The sequence below is a fragment of the Equus asinus genome, chromosome 17 (genome assembly GCF_041296235.1).
Source record: "Equus asinus isolate D_3611 breed Donkey chromosome 17, EquAss-T2T_v2, whole genome shotgun sequence".
NCBI classification, from domain to species: domain Eukaryota; kingdom Metazoa; phylum Chordata; class Mammalia; order Perissodactyla; family Equidae; genus Equus; species Equus asinus.
In genome coordinates, this window is record NC_091806.1 from 45,257,476 (window position 1) to 45,278,443 (window position 20,968).

The 20,968-nt window shown below is 64.9% G+C and overlaps 2 protein-coding genes across 5 annotated transcripts; both read left to right on the forward strand.

Moving 5' to 3' along the window:
* Positions 1–1,052: 1,052 nt before the first annotated feature.
* On the forward strand, positions 1,053–5,250 carry NDUFS8 (NADH:ubiquinone oxidoreductase core subunit S8). 2 transcript variants are annotated; one of them, XM_044762067.2, is made up of 7 exons: positions 1,053–1,185; positions 2,250–2,307; positions 2,397–2,447; positions 2,976–3,065; positions 3,164–3,336; positions 4,841–4,969; positions 5,060–5,250. In XM_044762067.2, the coding sequence occupies exons 2-7, from the start codon at positions 2,250–2,252 to the stop codon at positions 5,189–5,191; spliced, it is 633 nt and encodes a 210-aa protein (XP_044618002.2). In that variant the 5' UTR covers positions 1,053–1,185; the 3' UTR covers positions 5,192–5,250. The 2 variants fall into 2 exon arrangements, with proteins under 2 accessions (XP_044618002.2, XP_044618003.2); XM_044762068.2 differs by lacking the exon at positions 1,053–1,185 and adding an exon at positions 1,395–1,597.
* Positions 5,251–7,655: 2,405 nt separating this feature from the next.
* TCIRG1 (T cell immune regulator 1, ATPase H+ transporting V0 subunit a3) lies at positions 7,656–20,556 on the forward strand. Of its 3 annotated transcripts, none has more exons than XM_044762463.2 (20): positions 7,656–7,804; positions 10,233–10,353; positions 10,747–10,825; positions 11,725–11,945; positions 12,030–12,115; positions 12,408–12,534; positions 12,612–12,694; positions 12,958–13,051; positions 13,257–13,469; positions 14,060–14,204; positions 17,498–17,637; positions 17,709–17,866; positions 17,939–18,029; positions 18,583–18,701; positions 18,787–19,000; positions 19,304–19,444; positions 19,606–19,710; positions 19,784–19,901; positions 20,130–20,307; positions 20,404–20,556. In XM_044762463.2, exons 2-20 carry the CDS (start codon positions 10,237–10,239, stop codon positions 20,477–20,479), a joined length of 2,505 nt encoding a protein of 834 aa, XP_044618398.2. In that variant the 5' UTR covers positions 7,656–7,804; positions 10,233–10,236; the 3' UTR covers positions 20,480–20,556. The 3 variants fall into 3 exon arrangements, with proteins under 3 accessions (XP_044618398.2, XP_044618399.2, XP_070344387.1); XM_044762464.2 differs by having other exon boundaries at positions 19,304–19,432; XM_070488286.1 differs by having other exon boundaries at positions 7,747–7,902; positions 19,304–19,432.
* Positions 20,557–20,968: the final 412 nt, after the last annotated feature.

Genomic DNA, 20,968 nt, shown 5'->3' on the forward strand with positions numbered 1-20,968 from the left:
CATACCCCTGGGCCCCGACGCCACAGGATGGCCCCCTATCCACTCAGCCACTGAGGCCAAACCCCCCGGGCCTCCTGCTCGACACCCCTTCTCATCTGCCCTGTCCCACCTTTGGGAAGTCCTGACGACACTCCAACGCCGCAGAACTCGCGGGATCCACACAGTGATGGCCAGCCAGGGGTCATCCATCACCCACCCTCTCCCCCCAGGCCTGGCCCTGCTCAGCACATCCCCGGGTCTTCCCAAAGCTCTCTGGACCAGGGCAGCCCTCAGCCGGAACCCCGTCAGTGGCTCCCTATAGCCCACAAGTCTGGACCCGGAACCGTCCTTCGGAGGCCCCTCAGCCTGTCCTTGTCCTCTTCCAAAACATGTGACATGTCCCCGTGGGAGGACCTCTGCACACACGCTGGCATGCTCTCTCTGCCCTTCCTGGCCTGCCGAGCTCCTACTCGGCCTCAGCTTGGACATCACCTCCTCCAGAAAGTCTTCCCTGACCACCTCCCACTTCCCTAGATGCAGAGGTGGCCTCCGAGTTCCCTTTGGGAGGAAACACGGGTTTGGGGGCTGTTGAGGGACGGGCTCCCGAGTCATATAGATGCCGGCACGCGGCCGCACTTCGAAGCTCTCCGGCTAGGGCAAAGGGACTAAACAAGCCCGTGCCTCAGTTTCCCCATCTGTAAAGCGAGAATAATCGTTCCTCCACACGCGCCTGCTTTGAGGACTAAATGAAGCAGCCTGAGGGAAGGTTTAGCAAGGAGCAGGCACGGCTGCGCGCAGAAACACTGCCGGCCGCCAGTCTCATCACCGTCATCACGCCCTCCGCGCCGAGGCCGAGCGGGTTTCCTCCGTCCGACCCAGGGCGCCCGGTCAGACCCGGAGCCGCTTCCTAAACCACGCCCCGGATGCCCCGCCCCCAGTGGAGCGGGCGTCCTCGCTTATTGGTCTCTCCAATCCAACATGGCGGCGCTCTACATAACTTCAAGCCTCGCTCTTCCCCAGCCAATCAGAGAAAAGATATTTCTAGATCCCGCCTCTTTCAGTGCGCACTACCCAATCAGACTACACCATGAAGGATCAACGCGGCAGAGGCGAAGCCGGCCAGCGCAATGGCAGCGTCCCAGAATGTAGGCTCCGCCTCTCGGCGGACAGGCCGCTAGGCACGGGAAGGAGCGGCAGGGCTTCGAGGTGGGTGTTTGGGGCTCGGCTGTTAAGGCCGAGCCTGGGCGGCGCGGCGTCGGGGGCGAATGTAGTATCTCCGTTGGCCCCGCCAGCTCTGCGCCCGCCCTTCATCTCGGCCGCTCAGAACGCGCTGCCTCTGTGTCCTTGAGCGTGCAGCTGGCGCCCTGGCCAGCCGGCGCCCTCGGGGCGCATGCGCCGCCTGCTTCCGTGGGGTCAGAGGTCATGGGGAAGGTTGGGGACGGTGCCGGGCTGGGCGCCTTGCGTTGGAGTCAGTGGTCAAAAGAAGTGGGCCCGCTAGAGTCACAGGGCAAGGAAGGGGCACTTTGGAGCTCCGGGCTAAGCGCCGGGCTCCAGGCTAAACCCTTGGCGCTACGAAGTCCATTCTCATGACCCCCGTTTCATGGATGAGCAAGGCTAGGTGACCTCCCCTGCCCAAGGTCACTGGGCAGCCAGGGAGACGGTTCCAGAAGAGCCGTGATGCAGGGGAAAGAGTGTTATCTTAAGAGTTATGGAAACCCTTAAAGAGTTTCCAGCGGGGGAGGGTTTGGGGTGTGAAGGGAGGGGCCTGGCCCCGGTCCCTGTCCTGTTGCCACCCCCTAGTGTGTGGCTTTGGGCAAGTCACTTAACGTGACCCAGCTGTGTCTCTGCTTGCCTGCCTCATGGGGGCCTCGTAAGGACACGGTGACAGTGCGTGCGACCCCCAGCACAGTGGTGGGCACAGGGAGCGCTCATAAATGCGGGTGGCTCCTGGTGGTGGTATTTGAGTCAAGTTTGGGCAGGATGTACAGGGGAGGGGAGCTCTGATGGGGAAGGGAGGGGGTTGGGAAGTCTACAGATTTCTTAGAAGGCGAGATAGATAGGACATTGGGTCTCAGGTAGTCCCTAAATCTGAACCCAGCTGAGCTGGGTCAGGTTGGAGGGCTGGGCAGTGCTGTGCCCCCGACGGGAATGGGGATGAGGAGGGCACAAGATGACACAGTGGCACCTGCAGTGCCGGAGTTCCTGGCGGGGGGGGTGGGGGGGGCGGGTCTGGGCCCCACCCATGCCATCCTCCCTCTCCGTGCCTGCAGATGCGCTGCCTGACTACACCCACGCTGCTCCGGGCCCTGGCCCAGGCCGCACATGCAGGTAGGACCTGGGGAGCCTTTCCTGGCTGTGGGGGAGCCCGGGTTCCCGGCAGAGGTCGCAGCTGCACAGCGTAACCCCTCTCCTTGCAGGGCATCCTGGTGGCCGGAGCCTCCACAGCAGCTCGGTGGCAGCCACCTACAGTGAGTCCTGGGCGCCTGGAACCTCAGCCTCTCTGATCAGGGTCCCGCCAGAGACAGGGGAGGAGCCTGGATTCTAGTGTCGGCTTTGCTGGGGGCACCCGCGCTCTGAGCCTCAGCTTCCCCTCTAAAATGAGGATGGTGATCCAGACTGAATATGATTCGTGGGGGCAGAGTCCATCATTGCAGGGGGCTGGGGCTTTCCCCATGGCCACACAGTGGGATCTCAGAGCTCAGGGACCGGGAGGCAGCTGCCATCCCTCGCCGCCTGGACTCCGGCTCCCAAGCCCCTTCCCATCCACCTCGGCTCCTGGGCTCGGACAGCCGCACAGGCCCAGGGAGAAGCGAGGACTGCCCAGGGCCAGAGGCCGGCCTTGCCGGGTGCCTGCTGAGGCGGGGAGGGTTCAGTGAATGAGCGTGCCCCTGTTGTACCTGCAAGGGGGGCCTGGCCTCACCTCCCTGCGCTGGGGTCCTTGGGGAGGGCCTGTTGGCAGCCCCCTGCCACAGCCCCTCTGCCCACCTCCCCTGCAGAGTACGTGAACCTGCGGGAACCCTCAATGGACATGAAGTCCGTGACTGACCGGGCGGCTCAGACCCTGCTGTGGACCGAGCTCATCCGAGGTGGGCCCTGGGGGAGGGGGAGGGGAAGGTGGGCTGGGGGTGGGTACCCTGTGTCCGGGAGAAGGGGCCCTCACCCACCACGCCCGTGCCGCCCACAGGCCTGGGCATGACTCTGAGCTACCTGTTCCGGGAGCCGGCCACCATCAACTACCCATTTGAGAAGGGCCCGCTGAGCCCCCGCTTCCGAGGGGAGCATGCACTGCGCCGCTACCCATCTGGGGAGGAGCGTTGCATTGCCTGCAAGCTTTGTGAGGCTGTCTGCCCCGCCCAGGTGAGCCCCTAACCCCAGCTGACCACCCCCCCGCCCCCTGCCACTGTGCCTAGAGCCTGGCTCCCCTGCTGGCTGTGTGTCCCCAGGAAAGTCCCTTTCCCTCTCGGAGCCACTTCCCTCTTCTGAACGGGAACCATGAGACCATGTTGCCGGGGCCGTCCCAGAGTCAGTGAGTCAGCAGGATAAAGCGTCCAGTCCTGAGCTGGCCTCGTGACACGTGTGGGTCCTGCCTTGGGGGTTCTGGTCAGGGACATGAAACCTGAGGATCTCCACTTTTTCCTGGACGCAGCAGCAGGTTCAGGAGCCCTGCCTGTGTGCCCATCACAGGGCCAGACGCGGAGACACACGCCACCGCGAGGCTCTTGTCACCTCTGGTTGCAGTGCCTTTGAGCCCCCCACGTTTGGTTCTGTTGGAGGGTCCCAGGCGGGCTGCCTGGAGTGGGGGGCTGTTGGTATAGAGACGGGAGGACACGATCACAGCTCCCGTGCAGGTGTGTGGGCGTGCCAGCGGGCACAGCGGTTACTCACTGTCCTCTGCTCTGTGAGTCAGGACAGCTTCTGTCTGAGTCCTGGCTCATCCAGACTGCTCCCAGGTCCTCCAGGCCGCAGGCTGTGGCCTTGCAATCACCAGCGCAGCCACCGACCTGGAGAAGGCCGGAGAGCCCGAAACAGCAGCACAGATAACAGTCACGGCTTCCAGGTGTGAGGGTGGCCCACGGACCAGGCACTGGGCCGAGCTCACGACTTACACGATCTCACTTAATCTTTACAGCTGCTCTGGGAGCTACATTCTCGTTCCCATTGGTATAGGTAGGGGAAACTGAGGCACCAAGAAATGAGGCTATGAGCCAGAGGCCCCACTGTGAGCAGTGGGCATTACATTCCTAGGGACGTGTGAAGGCTTTTGCCATGCCCCTTAGAAGTCCTCCCGGCTGTGGGAGGCCCCGGCCACCCCTTCCCCCCACCCCAGCAGAAGGCTGTGCCCCAGCACGTAGAGTGAAGGACCGGCCTTCGAGGCTGGGCTCTGCCCCTCACTCGCTGTGTGGCTTGGGGAAGCCCCTCAACCTCTCTGAGCCTCAGTTTGCGCGTCCATTAAATGAGGAGACCCAAACGTAACTGGGAGGATGTTTCCTCCCACAAGCAACGGTTAGTGAGCCTTTTTTATAGGGTGAGACCCTTGGGGCTCCAGGTGCTGCAGTGAACAAAGCAGGCAGCTGCCCTCCCCTCGTGGGACTTATGTTCTCAGCCAGGAGGATCCTGGCAGTTAACAAACGAATAATCCAGAAAAACGCCAGCTAGGGCAAGTGCTAGGTAGAGGCTAACTTGAGAGGAGTCAGGAAAGGCGCGTCTGGGCCGTGAGTGGATGATGGAGGGGCCACTCTGTAGGCCCCAGGGGGTGAGCCCCCCAACGGGGGCAGGCGTGGGGATGAGCGGTGAGGGGTGGCCCCTGTTCCCCGGGGCCGGGCATGGCTGGCAGGTGGCAGCACCCTGAGCCGCCCCCCAGGCCATCACCATCGAGGCCGAGCCGAGGGCGGACGGCAGCCGCCGGACCACGCGCTATGACATCGATATGACCAAGTGCATCTACTGCGGCTTCTGCCAGGAGGCCTGCCCCGTGGACGCCATCGTGGAGGTGAGCGGGCCCAGGGTGGGGGGCCAGGGCAGAGGCTCCTTGGAGGGGCCTGACCTGGCCGTGTCTACGCCCCCCCCCACCCCCTCGCAGGGCCCCAATTTCGAGTTCTCCACGGAGACGCACGAGGAGCTTCTGTACAACAAGGAGAAGCTGCTGAACAACGGGGACAAGTGGGAGGCCGAGATCGCCGCCAACATCCAGGCCGACTACCTCTACCGGTGATGTCCCCGGCCGGCCGGCCGCCTGCAGCCCTGCTGCGCAATAAAAAGCTCTGACCCCTGCCGCTGCCTCTGTCGTGCGTCCCCTGTCTGGGCCGGGACCGCCACAGCCTCACCCAGGCTCCTCGGTGGGACCCGCAGAGCTGGCCGGCCTTGGTGGGGGGGCTCTGGGACCCGTCAGGGGCTCCCTATGCTGGGCCCCAGCCCACCACAGCCCCATTGCCCACCCGTCTTCCTGGGATGCTCCCCGAGACTCAGAAGGCCGAGGGCAGCTCAGGTCTGCTATTCCCATAATCCTCAGTGTCAGGGGCGGGTATCCTGCGTGCCTTCTCCTGAGGGCCCCCCACCACGCACACCCTGAAGACGTAGGTAGAGCCTCCCAAGGCCTTGGGTAGAAGTACATCAAGTGGCAGCAACTCAGAAAGGCCGGGGTAGCCTTGATGGGGGTGGGGAACCTGCCCTGAGGTGACAGTCATGAGGGGTGACACACACCCTGCTGCTCCTGAGCTGGCCTTGCCTCATCTCCAGCCACATCCCCTTTCCTCCCCAAGTTCCCCAGGCCAGGCTGCTGGCTCGGCTTCTGCTGCTCAGGACTTCCTGCCATGCAACCTCAGAGAAGTAGTGTGGTTCCGCGTGGGGCCCACATAGCCCAGTGCCGGTGGGAGTGGCCCAGGACAGCCCCCTGGCACTTGGTGCTTGGCACCATGAGAGGATTTCAGTACATTCTCAGCAGTGAGGAAACTGGCTCAGGGAGGTGAAGTGACTTGCTCAGGATCACACAGCGTTTATCCAATGGAAAAACTAACTCAGATCTGAGAGCTCTCAGTCCTTCTCCATCATTTCCAAAAGTACTTTTTACAAAACTCTAATTTCCCAAGATCCTTCTTGGAAAGAAGGGGTGGGGGTGCCCGCCCCATGGCCGAGTGGTTAAGTTCGCGCGCTCCGCTTCGGCGGCCCAGGGTTTCACCGGTTCGAGTCCTGGGCACGGACATGGCCACACTGAGGCGGCATCCCCCATGCCACAACTAGAAGGACCCACAACTGGAGTGTGCAACTATGTACTGGGGGGGCTTTGGGGAGGGGAAAGAGAAGTTTTTTTAAAAAAAGAGGGGAAGGGTGTTCTGTGGACCAGTATGGGTGAGAAATGCCCCAAGTGGCCTCTCCCCTCTGGGGCAGGCCCTGCATGTGAGCACATTCAAGGCTCTGAGAAGGCCTGCAACCAAGAAACCCAGCCGTTGCCCAGGTCATTCCCAGGGAGCCTTTTTCCTCAGATACTGCTGACACCAGGCCGGGCTGGGCAGTCAGATGCAGAAGTGTCCGTGTGTTCAGCCCACTGCTAGTCCCGGTGGCTGTGGGATGCAGGAGCTCTGTAGGCCCAAGGCAGGCCTGAAAATCCTAACTCACTTCTGACTCGCTTTTCCCAGACATAAGCAGCCCAGATAACAGGCGTGGGGCCTGTATCCGTATGCGGGTGAATAGAATACTTTTATGAAAATGGGTCAGACCTACCCGGCGCCTGCCTGGGATCTCCCTCACCGACACGGAGGCCACCTTCCTTGTCAGGACTGCAGTCTATCGGCATTTCGTAACACGACAGTTCCATCTTCCCTTACACCCCGAAGTATGGACCTGAGGCCCTGCAGGTGCGCACTTTGCTGTGTTGAGGGTCCCCCTTAGAAACAGCCCTACAATGCCCAGGACGTGTCCCCTACTTTTCTGAGGACGCTGACCTTGGCCATGACTCAGTTTCTAGCCCCAGCTTTAAGACTGCACTTGCCCACCCCTCCCCCACCCTTCAAAGGCCCTTGCAGTGTGGGGTTCAAGAGTCACGGGAGCTGAGGGCCCCGTCGCCCCTCTGGTCCCCAGGAGGAACGGGCCCGGCCTGCCCGAAGTGCAGGTAGCTGGACTGTCAGGAGCCCCATTTCACTGGTGCCGGGGCGGGGTGACCTGCGTGGAACTAAGTAGGAGCAGAGCCACCGGACACCCTCGTCCGCAGATGGAGCCGCAGCACCTGCTGGGTGTGGGGCCCTCAGTGGAGGCAACACGACCATGGCCCGGCCTTTAATGTCCTGCTGCCATTGAGGAAAGAGGCCCAGAGAGGGGCAGCCACCCACCCAACGGCACAGAGCACTGGGCCTGAAGCCCGGGGCCCTACGCTGGGTGGTCGGAGGCAGGAAGGTGTGAGGACCCGGGGTAACCCGCGGCCTCACGCAAGGGGGCGGGGGCCCAGAGTGGGCGGAGCGTGCTGGGGACCCAAGTGGTTTGGGCCCCGGCCTGAGTGTGCTGGGGTCCCATCAGCCGTGGGCCCAGCGAGCCCTGTAGGTGCCGGGGGGGGGGGGGGGGGGGGGGGGGCCTGGGATTGGCGCCTCCCCCCATTGCGGCTGCTCCGCGCCCAGAACGGGCTCGGCCTCGGGCCGGGAGCCCAGGCTGGCGAGTCCCCGCCCGGCTCGGCGGCTCCCGGGACCCCGCGGCGGGGGCGGGGGAATCCGGAGGGGGCGGAGCTTCCCTGGCCCCGCCCCGGCCCCGCCCTCCGGGGAGAGGGAGCGGCGTGGGCGCCGCGGCCCGGAGCTCAGAGCCGGGATCGCCGAGCGGAGCGCGCCGCGGGCGGCCGACGCGGGTGAGTGCCCCGCCCGGGGCTGCAGAGCCCCCAGCTGTGCGCGCCACCCGCGCCTCCTCCTGCCCCGGGAAGGGGGTCCTGGACTCCCCTCCAGCTGGGTCAGTGGATGCCGCGCGGTCCACCGGCCCGCCGGGCGTCACCTTTACCGGGGGCCACAGAGGCGATGGGGCGGGAGGAGGAGGAGGAGGAAGAGGAAGAGGAGGAGGCGGCGGCGGCGGCGGCTGGGTGTTAGCAGCGGCTAACAACGCTCGAGCCTGCCTCCGTGGGTCCTGGTGGCGCTCTGAGCTTTCTTTGCTGCATCTTCTTCGGAGGGAGGACCCATTCTACAGATGAGGAAACTGAGGCCCACCCAACTAGGAAGAGCTAGAGGCCAGCGGGGTCCTTCCGGTTCCAGAGCCCAAAAGTCTGGAATGAGGGAGGCCACAGGCCCTCTCCTCCAGTCCAGCTCATCGTCGTGGGCCACAGGCTAAGGGGGACATCTGATGGGTTTCTGGAGGAATCCGCATTAGCCTCCAGCCTCCTGAGGGACCAGGAGGAGAGGGGCACAGAGTGAGGAGTGGGCTGGAGTCTGGACCCTGAAGGCCGCGGACCCGGGCCCCTTCGTTTGCTCGGTGAACGGGACTGAGGTAGCCCCTGGCTCCGGCAGAGGCCAGAGAGGAAGAGGGGTAGGGGCTGAGCTGGTGGAGGCCTCACATGCCAGGAGAGGGGTCTGACCAGGTCCCTACACACCGGCGCCCACCACAGCTCATCCCACCCAAGGGAAGTGCCCAGGCTCGAGGGCCCTGTGAGTCGGGGGACCATGCTGGCTTTGCCACAGATGCTGTCCAGGACTGCTGCACCCTCTGGACCCTCAGACCTGGCTCCCTACCCCACCCCCTCATTTGGCCAGCCCAGCCTTTCGGGGGGCTCAGGGCAGAGAGCAGCCCTCCCCTGAGCACATAGTGTGCTGCAGCCCCAGGGTCTGGCTCCGCCTGGCTTGGCCGCCATCTGGTCTTGGACCATGTCTCTCCAGCTCTCAGTTGACCCGTCTATAAGACAGGGTCACAATGCCCTCACCCCAAGCAGTGCCGTTAGGTTTAAGTGAGGTAGTTTGGGTGAAGGGGTTATGTGGAGGCTCTGGGTGTTTTTGTCATCTCTCCACCCACGGCTTGTCTCTGCTGGGGGTGGCCAAGTCCCATTCACCTGAAGAAATGAAGGCTCAGAGAGGGCCACAGACTCCCTCAAGGGCACACAGCCAATCACAGCTTGGGCGGGGCTCCAAGCCCTGGTCCCTGGCCCTTCAGGAAGAAAACCCAGCCCCTCCTGCCCACCCCTCGCTGTCCTGTCTGGGTCCCAGCAGTTCAGCAACCTCCGACATTCTCTCCCCTCCCAGGCTGGGGACAGGGCATGTTCCCTGTTAAGGCTTAAGTAAACCAGGCCCAGGGGAGGAAGTGACCAGCTGGGAGGCCCCATCTTGCCCGGACAGCAAGCAGGGCACTCTGGCACCAAACATTCACCCTCTTGGCGGGGCCCTCACCCGTGCCTGACCCCCGCCCTTGCCCCCAATTTGAGAGCTAGGAAACTGAGTCTCACAGAGGGGAAGTGGCTGGCTGTGGGTCCCCGGAGCAGCAGCCGGGAGCCGCAGCTTGTGGGCCGGGGCATCTGCAGAGCCCGTTGGAGGCCACCCAGCCCTCCCCAGGCGGGCGCTTGAGCAAGGCCGGCCCGGCCCTTCCTGCCCGTTTGTTTCCACAGTTTCACTTTCGTCGGTTTCAACACCTGGAAGGCCCCTCCCGCTTCTCCCCACAACCGCTGGGCAGCCGGGGCCTCAGAGGACGGTCCCCCCTCTGTCCTCTCTGCCCCTGGGGACCCAGTGGAGACCCCCACGCCCTCAGCACACACAGCCACCGCAGGGAGCGGGGAGGGGGGCTCCCACTGCCTGTGGGGACAGGCCTGACCTCAGCCCTGGGTGCTGGTTGTCGCAGATGCTCCCTGGGGTGGAAAGACAAGGGCTCGGGGCCTGCGAGGCTGCAGCCGTCAGGAGGCCGGCTGCTGGGGCCCCGAGGATGAGTAGGATCCAGGGCGGGGGCAGGTCGCAGAGGAGGGACAGCCGTAGCAGAGGCCAGGTGTGAGGAGAGCTGGTGTCTCCAGGAGCCCCCAGGGGTCGGGGACGGGGGCCTCAGAGAGGGCCAAGCTGGCTGGGAAAGAGCTCAAAGTTGGGCTGTGGGGTCAGCCAGGCTGGGCTCTGCTCCCAGCTGCTCGGCTTACTTCCTGTGTGACCTCAGCATCCCCTGGAGCCTTCGTGGGTCTCAGTTTCCCCATCTGTCAGCTGGGGGTGGGAGCAGTTCCTTTCAGGATTACATACATGGGGGTGTATGGGATTCCTACCCGGTAGGGAACTGTCTGTGGCCTGCCCCCGACTGAACCCACCCACCCCCCACCCACCCCCCAGGACCATGGGCTCCATGTTCCGGAGCGAGGAGGTGGCGCTGGTCCAGCTCTTCCTGCCCACAGCTGCTGCCTACACCTGTGTGAGCCAGCTCGGCGAGCTGGGCCTCGTGGAGTTCAGAGACGTGAGTGGCCCGGGACGGGCTTTGGGGGGTGCCTCGTACATAGGCATCCTACGTGGTGGGCCGGCTCCCCCGATAACGGCCCCCAGCCCTGCTTGCATCCCGCAGCCTCTGCCGTGGATGCTGTGCTCTGCACTTAGGAACGTCAGCTTTATTCATGGCAGAGGCCACCCTGCCCTGGCCTGGGGTCAGCCAGGCCTCCTTGGCCCTGCCGCGCCCTCCCTGGAACATGTGGGGTCTGGTCTGTCTCCAGCTGGGCACCTGGAGGTTCACGGTGTGCTCAGTGCCTTTTGGGCGAGGCAGCGACGGCCTGAGGAGAGCCAGCCCTGGGCCCCAGGGTAGGGGGACCTCCCCGGCCCTCCCCAGAAGACTGACCCCTCTGTGCGGCCACCACAGCTCAACGCGTCAGTGAGCGCCTTCCAAAGACGCTTCGTAATGGATGTTCGGCGCTGCGAGGAGCTGGAGAAAACCTTCAGTGAGTTGGCCCCAGGCCTGCAGCCCAGGCAGGCTTCCTGGTGGAGGTGCCCATCAAGCTTGCTCTGAAAGAAAGAGGGTCGCCCAGGTAGAGGGCAGAGAAGGGAGGTCCAGTCCAGGCCCTGCAGAGCCAGGACAGGGCAGCTGGGATCTGTGGGGTCTTCTTGAGAACGGGGCAGCCTGGGAGGAGCTGAGCAGAGGGCCCGAGCCAGGGCTGGCTTGGAAGGGCCTCGAATACCACATGCGGGCCTGGGAATTTGTTCTCTGGGTGGGTGCAGGGAGCCTCCAATCGCGGTTTCTAAGCAGGGGAGAGGTACAGACAGCTTTCTCTGCTGTAGATGGACTGGGGCGGGGGGCGGGCGGGAGGCCGAGGCCAGGATCTAGGGTCAGGTGCCCCCAAGGAGCAACTCCTTCTTAGACCCCGGCCAAAGGGCCCCCTGCCTTGGGTCCCATCAGCAGCCCCTCTCAGGAGGAGGAACCAAGGGACCGAGCCCCCTACTTTCTCCAAGGTGGGAGGATGGAGCACATTTGTGTGATGGGTTATTAGCTTGATTGACAGCTTTTAGGGAATTGGGCAGGTACCTTGTGGGCCTCCATGCAAGTCCTCATCTCAGAGCCCAGGAGGCTGCGTGTGGGACCCAGGCCCCGGGCTGGGCGGTGGCCAAGGTACTGGGGACAGAGAGCAGCCTAGATGAGCTCAGAGATAGGGGAGTGGACCTGTGGGGATGGAGGTTTGGCTTGGGGTTTCCCTGGGGTTCTCGGACTCAGTGAGTCAGTTTGCTGGTCGCCAGTGGCGTTTGGGGCAGCGTTTGGGATCCCCTAGATGTGAGCCTTTGGCTAACAGTGGCCATTAGCTGGCCCCGGAGTGGCCTCCCCTGACACCTGTCCCTCTGCACCCAGCCTTCCTGCAGGAGGAGGTGTGGCGGGCTGGGCTGGCGCTGTCCCCGCCTGAGGGCGCGCTGCCCGCGCCGCCGCCCCGCGACCTGCTGCGCATCCAGGAGGAGACGGATCGCCTGGCGCAGGAGCTCCGGGATGTGCGGGGCAACCAGCAGACCCTGCGGGCCCAGCTGCACCAGCTGCAGCTCCACGAGGCCGTGCTGGGCCAGGGCCACTGCCCTCCGGTCAGTCCAGCCCGGGCGGGGCTTGAGGGGGCCGGGGTCCAGGCCCCATCCGGGCCGGGGCTCACGGTGCTTCTCGCTTCCTAGTTGGTGGCCACTGACACAGATGGGTCTTCAGAAAGGACCCCCCTGCTCCAGGACCCCAGGGGGCCGCACCAGGACCTGAGGGTCAAGTAAGTGAGGGGCGGGTTCATGCTCTTTCCTGTCACCACAGAGGCCCTGTCTGCCCGCCCCAGCTCAGACTCCTTGTCCAGTGCTCTCCCTCAGCCGCCCTCAGATGGCCATTGCCTCCTCCCTCAGGCCTGGAAGTTTCTTCGCCCATGGGGGTTTCTCCTCTTCTGGTCCTGCCTGGGGGGTCGTGCCTGCTCCCTGGGGCAGGGCCAGTGTGCCCGGTTGACCATCCCGGGCAGGGCCGGGGCAAGGCGGGAGGGGGTTGGAGGCCCCCGCTCAACCTGCCGGCCGCAGCTTCGTGGCAGGTGCCGTGGAGCCGCACAAGGCCGCCGCCCTGGAGCGCCTGCTCTGGAGGGCCTGCCGCGGCTTCCTCATTGCCAGCTTCCGGGAGACAGAGCAGCCGCTGCAGGACCCGGTGACGGTGAGCGGGCTGGGTACCAGGTGGGACGCCTCTGGGGCCCAGCTGGGACCGTGGGGTAAACTGAGCCTGCTTGGCAGGGCGAGCCTGCGACCTGGATGACCTTCCTCATCTCCTACTGGGGCGAGCAGATCGGCCAGAAGATTCTCAAGATCACTAACTGGTGAGCCCCAGGGGCTGGCCACCCACCGCCCTTGTGCCCAGGCCCCAGGGTATTACCTCCACCGAGCCCGCCCTGTCCCCTGCATGTCACCTCCACTGTTCCAGCCCTGTTCCCACCCTGCCCCTGCATATCACCTCCACCAGGCTCACCCTGTTGCCAGCACTGCCCTGTGAGCTCCTTTTAGACTGAGCCTCCGCACAGCCCAGAACCTCTGGGCCCCCACTCATGTCGCCCTCCCCCCCCCCCCCCCCCCCCCCCCGCAGCTTTCACTGCCATGTCTTCCCGTTCGAGGAGCAGGAGGAGGCCCGGCACGCAGCCCTGCAGCAGCTGCAGCAGCAGAGCCACGAGCTGCTGGAGGTGGGCGCCTGCCCAGGGGACACTGGCCTGCCCCTGCCCACCCCTCCTGCCTCCCACCTGCCCCATCCTGCCCCCTCCTGCCCCCCCTTCGCTCCCCCTGACCCCCCACCTGCCCTGGCTTGCTCCCCACCTCCACCCCCAACCTGCCCCTCCCCCAACCCCCCCCCACCCCCGCTGGCTCCCCTGACCACCCGCTCTGGCCTAGGTCCTGGGGGAGACGGAGCGCTTCCTGAGCCAGGTGCTGGGCCGCGTGCAGCGGCTGCTGCCGCCCTGGCAGGTGCAGATCCACAAGATGAAGGCCGTGTACCTGGCGCTGAACCAGTGCAGCGTGAGCGCCACGCACAAATGCCTCATCGCCGAGGCCTGGTGCGCGGCCCGCGACCTGCCCGCGCTGCAGCAGGCGCTGCAGGACAGCTCGGTGAGCGCAGGCGCCTCTTCCACCTCAGGCACACCTCCCATTCCCGGAGCCCCGCTATGCAGGGCCCCCACCTCCCCCAGGAGCCCTCCCTCGTTGCCCGGGCAAGCTCTCCGCTGACTCCCAGGGCCCCGGGGATGGGCCGTCACAGCCCATGAAGTCAGAAACCAGGTCCCAGTCTAGCTGCCCTGGGCAGTGGCCGTGACCTCGGGCAACTGGAGGAGCTTCAGGCTCATCTGTGAAAGGGGTGCTGTGATCCTGCCCGAGGGGGCGCTGTAGTGTGAACAGACCACAGGCTGCTGGTGCACAGTACGTGCTCCACTGTGACCACGGGGCTCCCCGTCCTGGGCCACCTGGAAAGGCAGTAGCATACTTCTGGGCCCCAAGCTGGTCTCTGGCTCTCCCTGGATCCCTCTGAATTGGGGCTGGTCCTTCTATTCCACAGGGAGGGGCGGGCTGCCCCCACGATGCTGCCCTCTCCAGCTGGGCCTGGCTGGGGGCCGAGGGTCCCTGGAGGCCCCTCCCTCAGGCTCACCTTTCTGTCTGTCTGTCTGTCTGTCTTTTTGCCTGCCTGCCTGCCTGCTGGGCCGCAGAGCGAGGCAGGTGTGAGCGCTGTGGTGCACCGCATCCCCTGCCGGGACATGCCCCCCACGCTCGTCCGCACCAACCGCTTCACGGCCAGCTTCCAGGGCATCGTGGACGCCTATGGTGTGGGCCGCTACCAGGAGGTCAACCCAGGTGAGCGCCTGGCCAGGGGGTGGTGCAGGGAGGGGAGGGCAGCCTCTCCACATGGGGCCTGTCCCGCCCGCCTGAGCTGAGGGGCTCCCTCCCCGTCACGTTCTAGGGGGGCCCAGTTAGGGGGCTTTATTTATCCCCAGCGAACCCCCTCTCATTAGGCTTATGAGGGAGCCGGCGCGGGGTTGTGCAGAGAACGGCAGCTTTGCCATTGGACTGGCCCAGGGCTGAGGTCCAACTCACTCACTTTGATAAGCGTCTGCTTCTCTGAGCCTCAGTTTCTTCATCTGCACAGTGGGGACAATGACAGCACAGACCTCAGAGCAGGGCTGGGAGATGGGACAATGGGCAGGGGTTGCAGACCAGCAGTCCGCGAGGCCACAGTCAGCCTGCCGAGGCGTCATGTTTGGCCCCACGTGTTTGGCCTCATGTCTTTTTTAAGGAGTTTGAATTGGGTGCCGTCTTAGGTGGGGTTCTCCCAGAAGCAGACCCTGACTTGGGGACTCTGGTGTGAGTGGTCTGTTAAAAGAGGTGTTCCCGGGAGAAGCCAGGAAGGGACCACAGGGCATGGGGGGGCAGGTGGGGAGGGGAAAAGCTGAGGGGTGGGGATGGGGGAGCAGGTGGGGAGGGGAGAGCTGAGGGGTGGGGCTGGGGGAGCAGGCGAGGAGGGAAGAAGCTGAGGGGTGGGGCTGGGGGAGCAGGCGGGGAGGGGAGAAGCTGAGGGGTGGGGATGGGGGGGCAGGCGGGGAGGGGAGAGCTGAGGGGTGGGGAGTGGGAGCAGGTGGGGAGGGGAGAGCTGAGGGGTGGGGCTGAGGGAGCAGGTGGGGAGGGGAGAGCTGAGGGGTGGGGCTGAGGGCGCAGGTGGGGAGGGGAGAGCTGAGGGGTGGGGCTGAGGGAGCAGGCGGGGAGGGGAGAGCTGAGGGGTGGGGCTGGGGGAGCAGGCAGGGAGGGGAGAAGCTGAGGGGTGGGGATGGGGGGGCAGGCGGGGAGGGGAGAGCTGAGGGGTGGGGAGGGGGAGCAGGTGGGGAGGGGAGAGCTGAGGGGTGGGGCTGAGGGAGCAGGTGGGGAGGGGAGAGCTGAGGGGTGGGGCTGAGGGCGCAGGTGGGGAGGGGAGAGCTGAGGGGTGGGGCTGAGGGAGCAGGTGGGGAGGGGAGAGCTGAGGGGTGGGGCTGGGGGAGCAGGCAGGGAGGGGAGAAGCTGAGGGGTGGGGATGGGGGAGCAGGTGGGGAGGGGAGAACTGAGGGGTGGGGAGGGGGGCAGGTGGGGAGGGGAGAAGCTGAAGGGTGGGGCTGGGGGAGCAGGCGGGGAGGGGAGAAGCTGAGGGGTGGGGATGGGGGGGCAGGTGGGGAGGGGAGAAGCTGAGGGGTGGGGCTGGGGGAGCAGGTGGGGAGGGGAGAGCTGAGGGGTGGGGAGGGGGGCAGGCGGGGAGGGGAGAGCTGAGCAGAGCTGATCTCAGGTGAAGTCCCGCCTCAGCCTGACCCTGCAGGGGCTCTGGAGCATAAGTGACATCTTGGTGTGTCCTCTTCGAAGCCAAGGCAGGGCTGACACCCACACCTGCGGTCCTTGGCCAGCCCCCGTCACGGGTGGCAGAGGTCGTCAGGTCCAGGCCCTTCTGCCTGGGTGCTCCCCTGGCTGCTCCTCTGCAGGGGACCCATTGGGCTGTCTCAGGAGAGCTGCTGAGCTGGAGGGATGCACGGAGCTGGCAAGGACACTGTGGGTGCCTGGGCAGAGCATCAGGGTGTCTGCAGCGGGTGCCAATGTTTGAAATGGGAGTTTTTACAAAAGTTTGCATTTTCCTAAGATTTCCACAAAAAGTAAGAGAATTGGCAACATGGTACCCACCCCTATCAGGCTGGAGCTAGTTGGTGGCAGCCCTGTCCCACTTGCCAGCACCCGTCCATGGGTCCAGCGTAGCTCCTGCTTGGCTCTCCTTCCTCCCTGGCCCCCTCTGCACACCTGAGATCTGTGGTCCCTGGTGTGTCCTCCGCCTGGCTCCTCTCCCTCCAGACACCGCCCTCCCTGTGGCAGGCTGGCTTCCATGTGGCCACCAGCCCAGCATCCCCCATGTCCCGGGTAGGGGCCACAGTGGGTGTCTACATAAGCCCAAAGAATGGGTGTCGGGGTGAGCCGTGGTGGGGCCCCTTTTGGGAGGGGCCTTAGTCATAGGCCAGGGAGGGGTCCTGCCTCAGCCAGTAGGTACAGGCAGGACATGAGGATGGACTCTGAGGCCGTGGGGACAGTGACCAGGGTCACACGTTGTCCCCTGGGACCTGTCGACCCGCAGGCCTAGCATCCCGGAGCTTGATCTGGGCCCCTACCCCGTTTCGCCTGTGCTTGGTGCCTCTACGTGAGCAGATGCCGCTCCAGTTCGAGCAGGCGCCATCACCAGTATCCCCGGGTGACAATGTGCCCGCAGCTCTCAGAGCAAGAGCTTGGGGAGGCCAGAGTTTGCTGGGCTGGTTGTCTCCGGTCTTGGAGGCTGGCCTGCTGGCCGAAGTCAAGGTGGGGGCAGGGCTGCCTCCCCCTGAGGCCTGTGGGGGGAGTCTGCTCCAGGCCTGTCTCCTTGGTGTGTAGCTGCCGTCCTCGTGTTCGTACGGGGTTCCCCAGTGTGTGTGTCTGTGTCCAAATTTCCCCTTTTTATAAGGACACCAGTCACATGGCAGGTGAGCCCCGCCCGTCGACCTCAGATTTACTTGCCACTTTCTGAGGGGCTGGCGGTGAGGACGCCAACGTATCTGCTTGAGGGGCACACAGTTCAGCCCGTAACAGGCTGCGCTTTGGAACCCTAACACCCATGAGGAATTTCTTCCATTTTATTGAAGGGAAACTGAGACCTCAGAGGTTAAGTGACCCACTCAGCCTTCTAGAACTTGCCATGTGCCAGCCAGGACTGCCACTGGGCTCTCTGTTCTTTATGTGTTCTGCTTAAGGCTCTTCTTGTAAATGGTAAGAGCTCAAACTACTAGCTTTGCACCGAGTGCTTCCAGGGGCCAGGTATTGCCCACAGATAAACTCATTGATGAGAGCCCTCTCGGATGTGGTCGTATTGTTATCTCCATTTTACAGATGGGGAAATGGAGGTTCAGAGAGGTTAAGTCACTGGTCTAAGGTCACACAGCTAGTAAGTGGCAGGCTCTTGAACGCAGGCAAGCCGTCTGGCCTCCCTGCCTCGCACACACCACCATCGCGTTTCCTGGGGGCCCAGAGCCTGGGTTCAGGCCTCTGTGGCGTCTTGGACAGAGACGTGTGGCTTCTCTGCGGGCATCCTGGCTGACACCCGGCCCCTCTGCCCGCAGCGCCCTACACCGTCGTCACCTTCCCGTTCCTGTTCGCCGTGATGTTTGGCGACGTGGGCCACGGCCTGCTCATGTTCCTCTTCGCCCTGGCCATGGTGCTGGCTGAGAACCGGCCGGCCGTGAAGGCGGCGCAGAACGAGGTGAGGGGCGGCGTGGGGTCCTGGCGGGGCCCGGGGGGGGCGCGCAGTCCCTCATGGTCCCCCCACCCCAGATCTGGCGCACCTTCTTCGGCGGCCGCTACCTGCTCCTGCTAATGGGCCTGTTCTCCGTCTACACCGGCTTCATCTACAACGAGTGCTTCAGCCGCGCCACCGTCATCTTCCGCTCGGGCTGGAACGTGTCGGCCATGGTCGACCAGTCTGGCTGGAGGTGAGGCCCGGCCGCGCCCACCCTGCCCCCCCCATGCCCCGCTGCCCCTCACCCCTGCTACTGTCACCGCAGCGATGAGTTCCTGGCGCAGCATCCGCTGCTCACCCTGGACCCCAACGTCTCCGGCGTCTTCCGGGGACCCTACCCCTTCGGCATCGACCCCGTGAGTCCTGGCTGCTGGCACGGGTGGGGCGGGCAGGCGGGTGTGGGGTCTGGGGCTCCCTCACTCCTCCAGCCACGGCTGGCTGAGCCCCTCCTGGGTGCCAGGCGCAGTTCTGGGTGCTGGAGGCACAGGGACTCGGACAGAGGAGAGCTGGCCCTGCTGGGCCCACTGCAGCCCGGCCACTTCCCAAAGCAGAGAAGCGCGTGTAACGGGGGTGGCATTGGGGTCCCACTGCAGCCCCCTCCATGCGGGCGCGTGCTGAGCCCGTTATGGGAAATGACTTTATATTCAGTCTCGTGACTCCTGACAGCTCCCTGAGGTGCACGTTAGCATGTCCCCATTTTACAGACCGGGAAACTGAGGCACAGGAGATGGTGTGCCCAAGGTCACCCCGCTAGGGAGAGCTGGGGTTTGGGTCCCTGTTGTCTGGTCCAATCTGTGCTCTCAACCATTCCCCTCTGCTGCCCCTTGGCTGGTGAGTGACAGATTGTACCGAGGCCCCCAGGGGGCAAACAGGCCGAGGAGAGTGACACCCGCCCTTCCCGCCTCCCAGGTCTGGAGCCTGGCCGTCAACCACCTGAGCTTCCTCAACTCTTTCAAGATGAAGATGTCCGTCATCCTGGGGGTCACCCACATGGCCTTCGGGGTGGTCCTGGGAGTCTTCAACCACTTGTGAGGGCCCTGGCTCCGGGGGGCACGGGGCCGGCCAGGGCCAGGGCCAGGGCGGCTGGGTGACCCGGCCCTCCTCCTGCCCCAGGCACTTCCGCCAGCCGTACCGGCTGCTGCTGGAGACGCTGCCCGAGCTGGTCTTCCTGCTGGGACTGTTCGGCTACCTCGTTTTCCTGGTCTTCTACAAGTGGCTGTGCTACACGCCCGCCAGCGCCGCCTCAGCCCCCAGCATCCTCATCCACTTCATCAACATGTTCCTCTTCTCCCAGAGCCCCACCAACCGGCCACTCTTCACCGGGCAGGTGGGCTGCGGCGGGGGAGCGGGCTCACACCCCCTCCTGGGGTCCCCTGGTCACTGGGCCACTCAGAGCCTCAGGATCCTCCTCTGAGAAAAGGGGTACAGGCCTGAGGCCGTGAAACAGGGAGGTTGGTCTGGAGATGGTGTGAAGCTCCCAGTGGGGGTGGCACACAGTAGGTGCTGGAAGCCTGGGGCCCCTTCTCCCCCAGAAAGATTTTGGACGGGGTGATGTCCCTGCTTAGTGAGGGTCCTGGGGACGAGGGCCCCACGCGCTCCCAGGCCCCCTGACTCTCGTCCCTGCCTGCAGGAGCTGGTGCAGTCCGCTCTGGTGGTCCTGGCCCTGGCCATGGTGCCTGTCCTGCTGCTTGGCACGCCCTTGTTCCTGTTCAGGCAGCACCGCCGCCGATCACGGAAGAGGCCCACTGGCCGACAGCTGGTAGAGCCCGGGGCACGTGGCAGGAGGGCTGTTCGGGAGGTGGGGCCGCTGCCAGGCTGTGACCCAACCCTCAACCCCTCAAGGGTTCCCAGGGTGGCTGTGAGCCAGCAGGAACGGGTGGGCTGGGCCCCATCTGGGGCTGGGGCCTGCTGACACTCCTGCTTCTACCTCAGGATGAGGACCAGACTGGGCTTCTGGACTCCTCCAACGCGTCCGAGGCTGCCTGGGGCTCTGATGAGGAGAAGGTGGGCTGCCCGGGGCCCGAAGAAGAGGCTGAGGTAGGTGGGGGCCATCCTGAGTAGGGGGTGGCTGCTGGCCCGGCTTGCCCCTCACGGCCGCCCGCCCCCCCAGTTTGTCCCCTCCGAGGTGTTCATGCATCAGGCCATCCACACCATCGAGTTCTGCCTGGGCTGCATCTCCAACACGGCCTCGTACCTGCGCCTCTGGGCCCTGAGCCTGGCCCACGCCCGTGAGTGACCTGGCTGCTGTGGGTGGCTGTCACCTGGCTATGTCTCACACATGCACAGCTGCTGCCCGGGGGCCTGGGCGGGTCACTTCTCTGAGCCTCAGTATCCCCTTCTGTAAAGTGGGGGTGGGGTCCCCCACTGGCCCCACAGGAAGGGGGGGCTTCAGGCTGTCCAGGGGGCTGGGTGGGCACCCCATCGCCCTGGTCCTCACTGCCCCCATCCACCCACAGAGCTGTCGGAGGTGCTGTGGGCCATGGTGATGCGCACGGGCCTGCGCATGGGCAACAAGATAGGCGTGATGGCCGTGGTGCTGGTCCCCATCTTTGCCGCCTTCGCTGTGCTGACGGTGGCCATCCTGCTGGTGATGGAGGGGCTCTCGGCCTTCCTGCACGCACTGCGGCTGCACTGGTGAGCAGCCTGCCCGCTGGCCTGGGCGGCGCGGGGCGGGGCGGGGCGGGGCAGGGGGGGGCTGCCCTCACCAGCTCTCCGCTCTCACCCCCACAGGGTGGAGTTCCAGAACAAGTTCTACTCAGGCACTGGCTACAAGCTGAGCCCGTTCTCCTTCGCCGTGGAGGAGTAGCGCCCACCTGTGGCCATGCCCACGACCCCTGCTCTCCCCTCGCTGAGGCAGGAAAGGAATAAAGAACAGCAAGCTCAGGAGCCGTGTCTTGGTCCAGCCTGGAACGTCAGGGGCTGGGGAGGCTGGGTGTGGCAGAGCCTGAGCGGGCACCAGAAGCAGCAGGGCCCCGGGCTCTGGGCGTGGGCTGCTCCTGTCCCTGTGACCCTCTTTCGGTTCCATGGATCCCACGCCAGCCTGTGTCTGTCTCCCTTCCACCTTCCTTTGCAGCTGAGGTTGGTGTGGGGTGCGGGAGGGTGGGGGGGTCCCGTCTAGGATCTGGGGCCTCGCGAGGTTGGGGAGAGGACCATGAGTACATGTGCAATAATCCCGGCCTCTTGGGGAGAAGGGGGCGGAACTAGGACCAAGGAGGCATGTTTCCAGCACATCCTAGCTCACAATGAGTGTCTTCCCAGGCTGGGCGAAGGGAGTGAGTTCCCCATCCCACACACT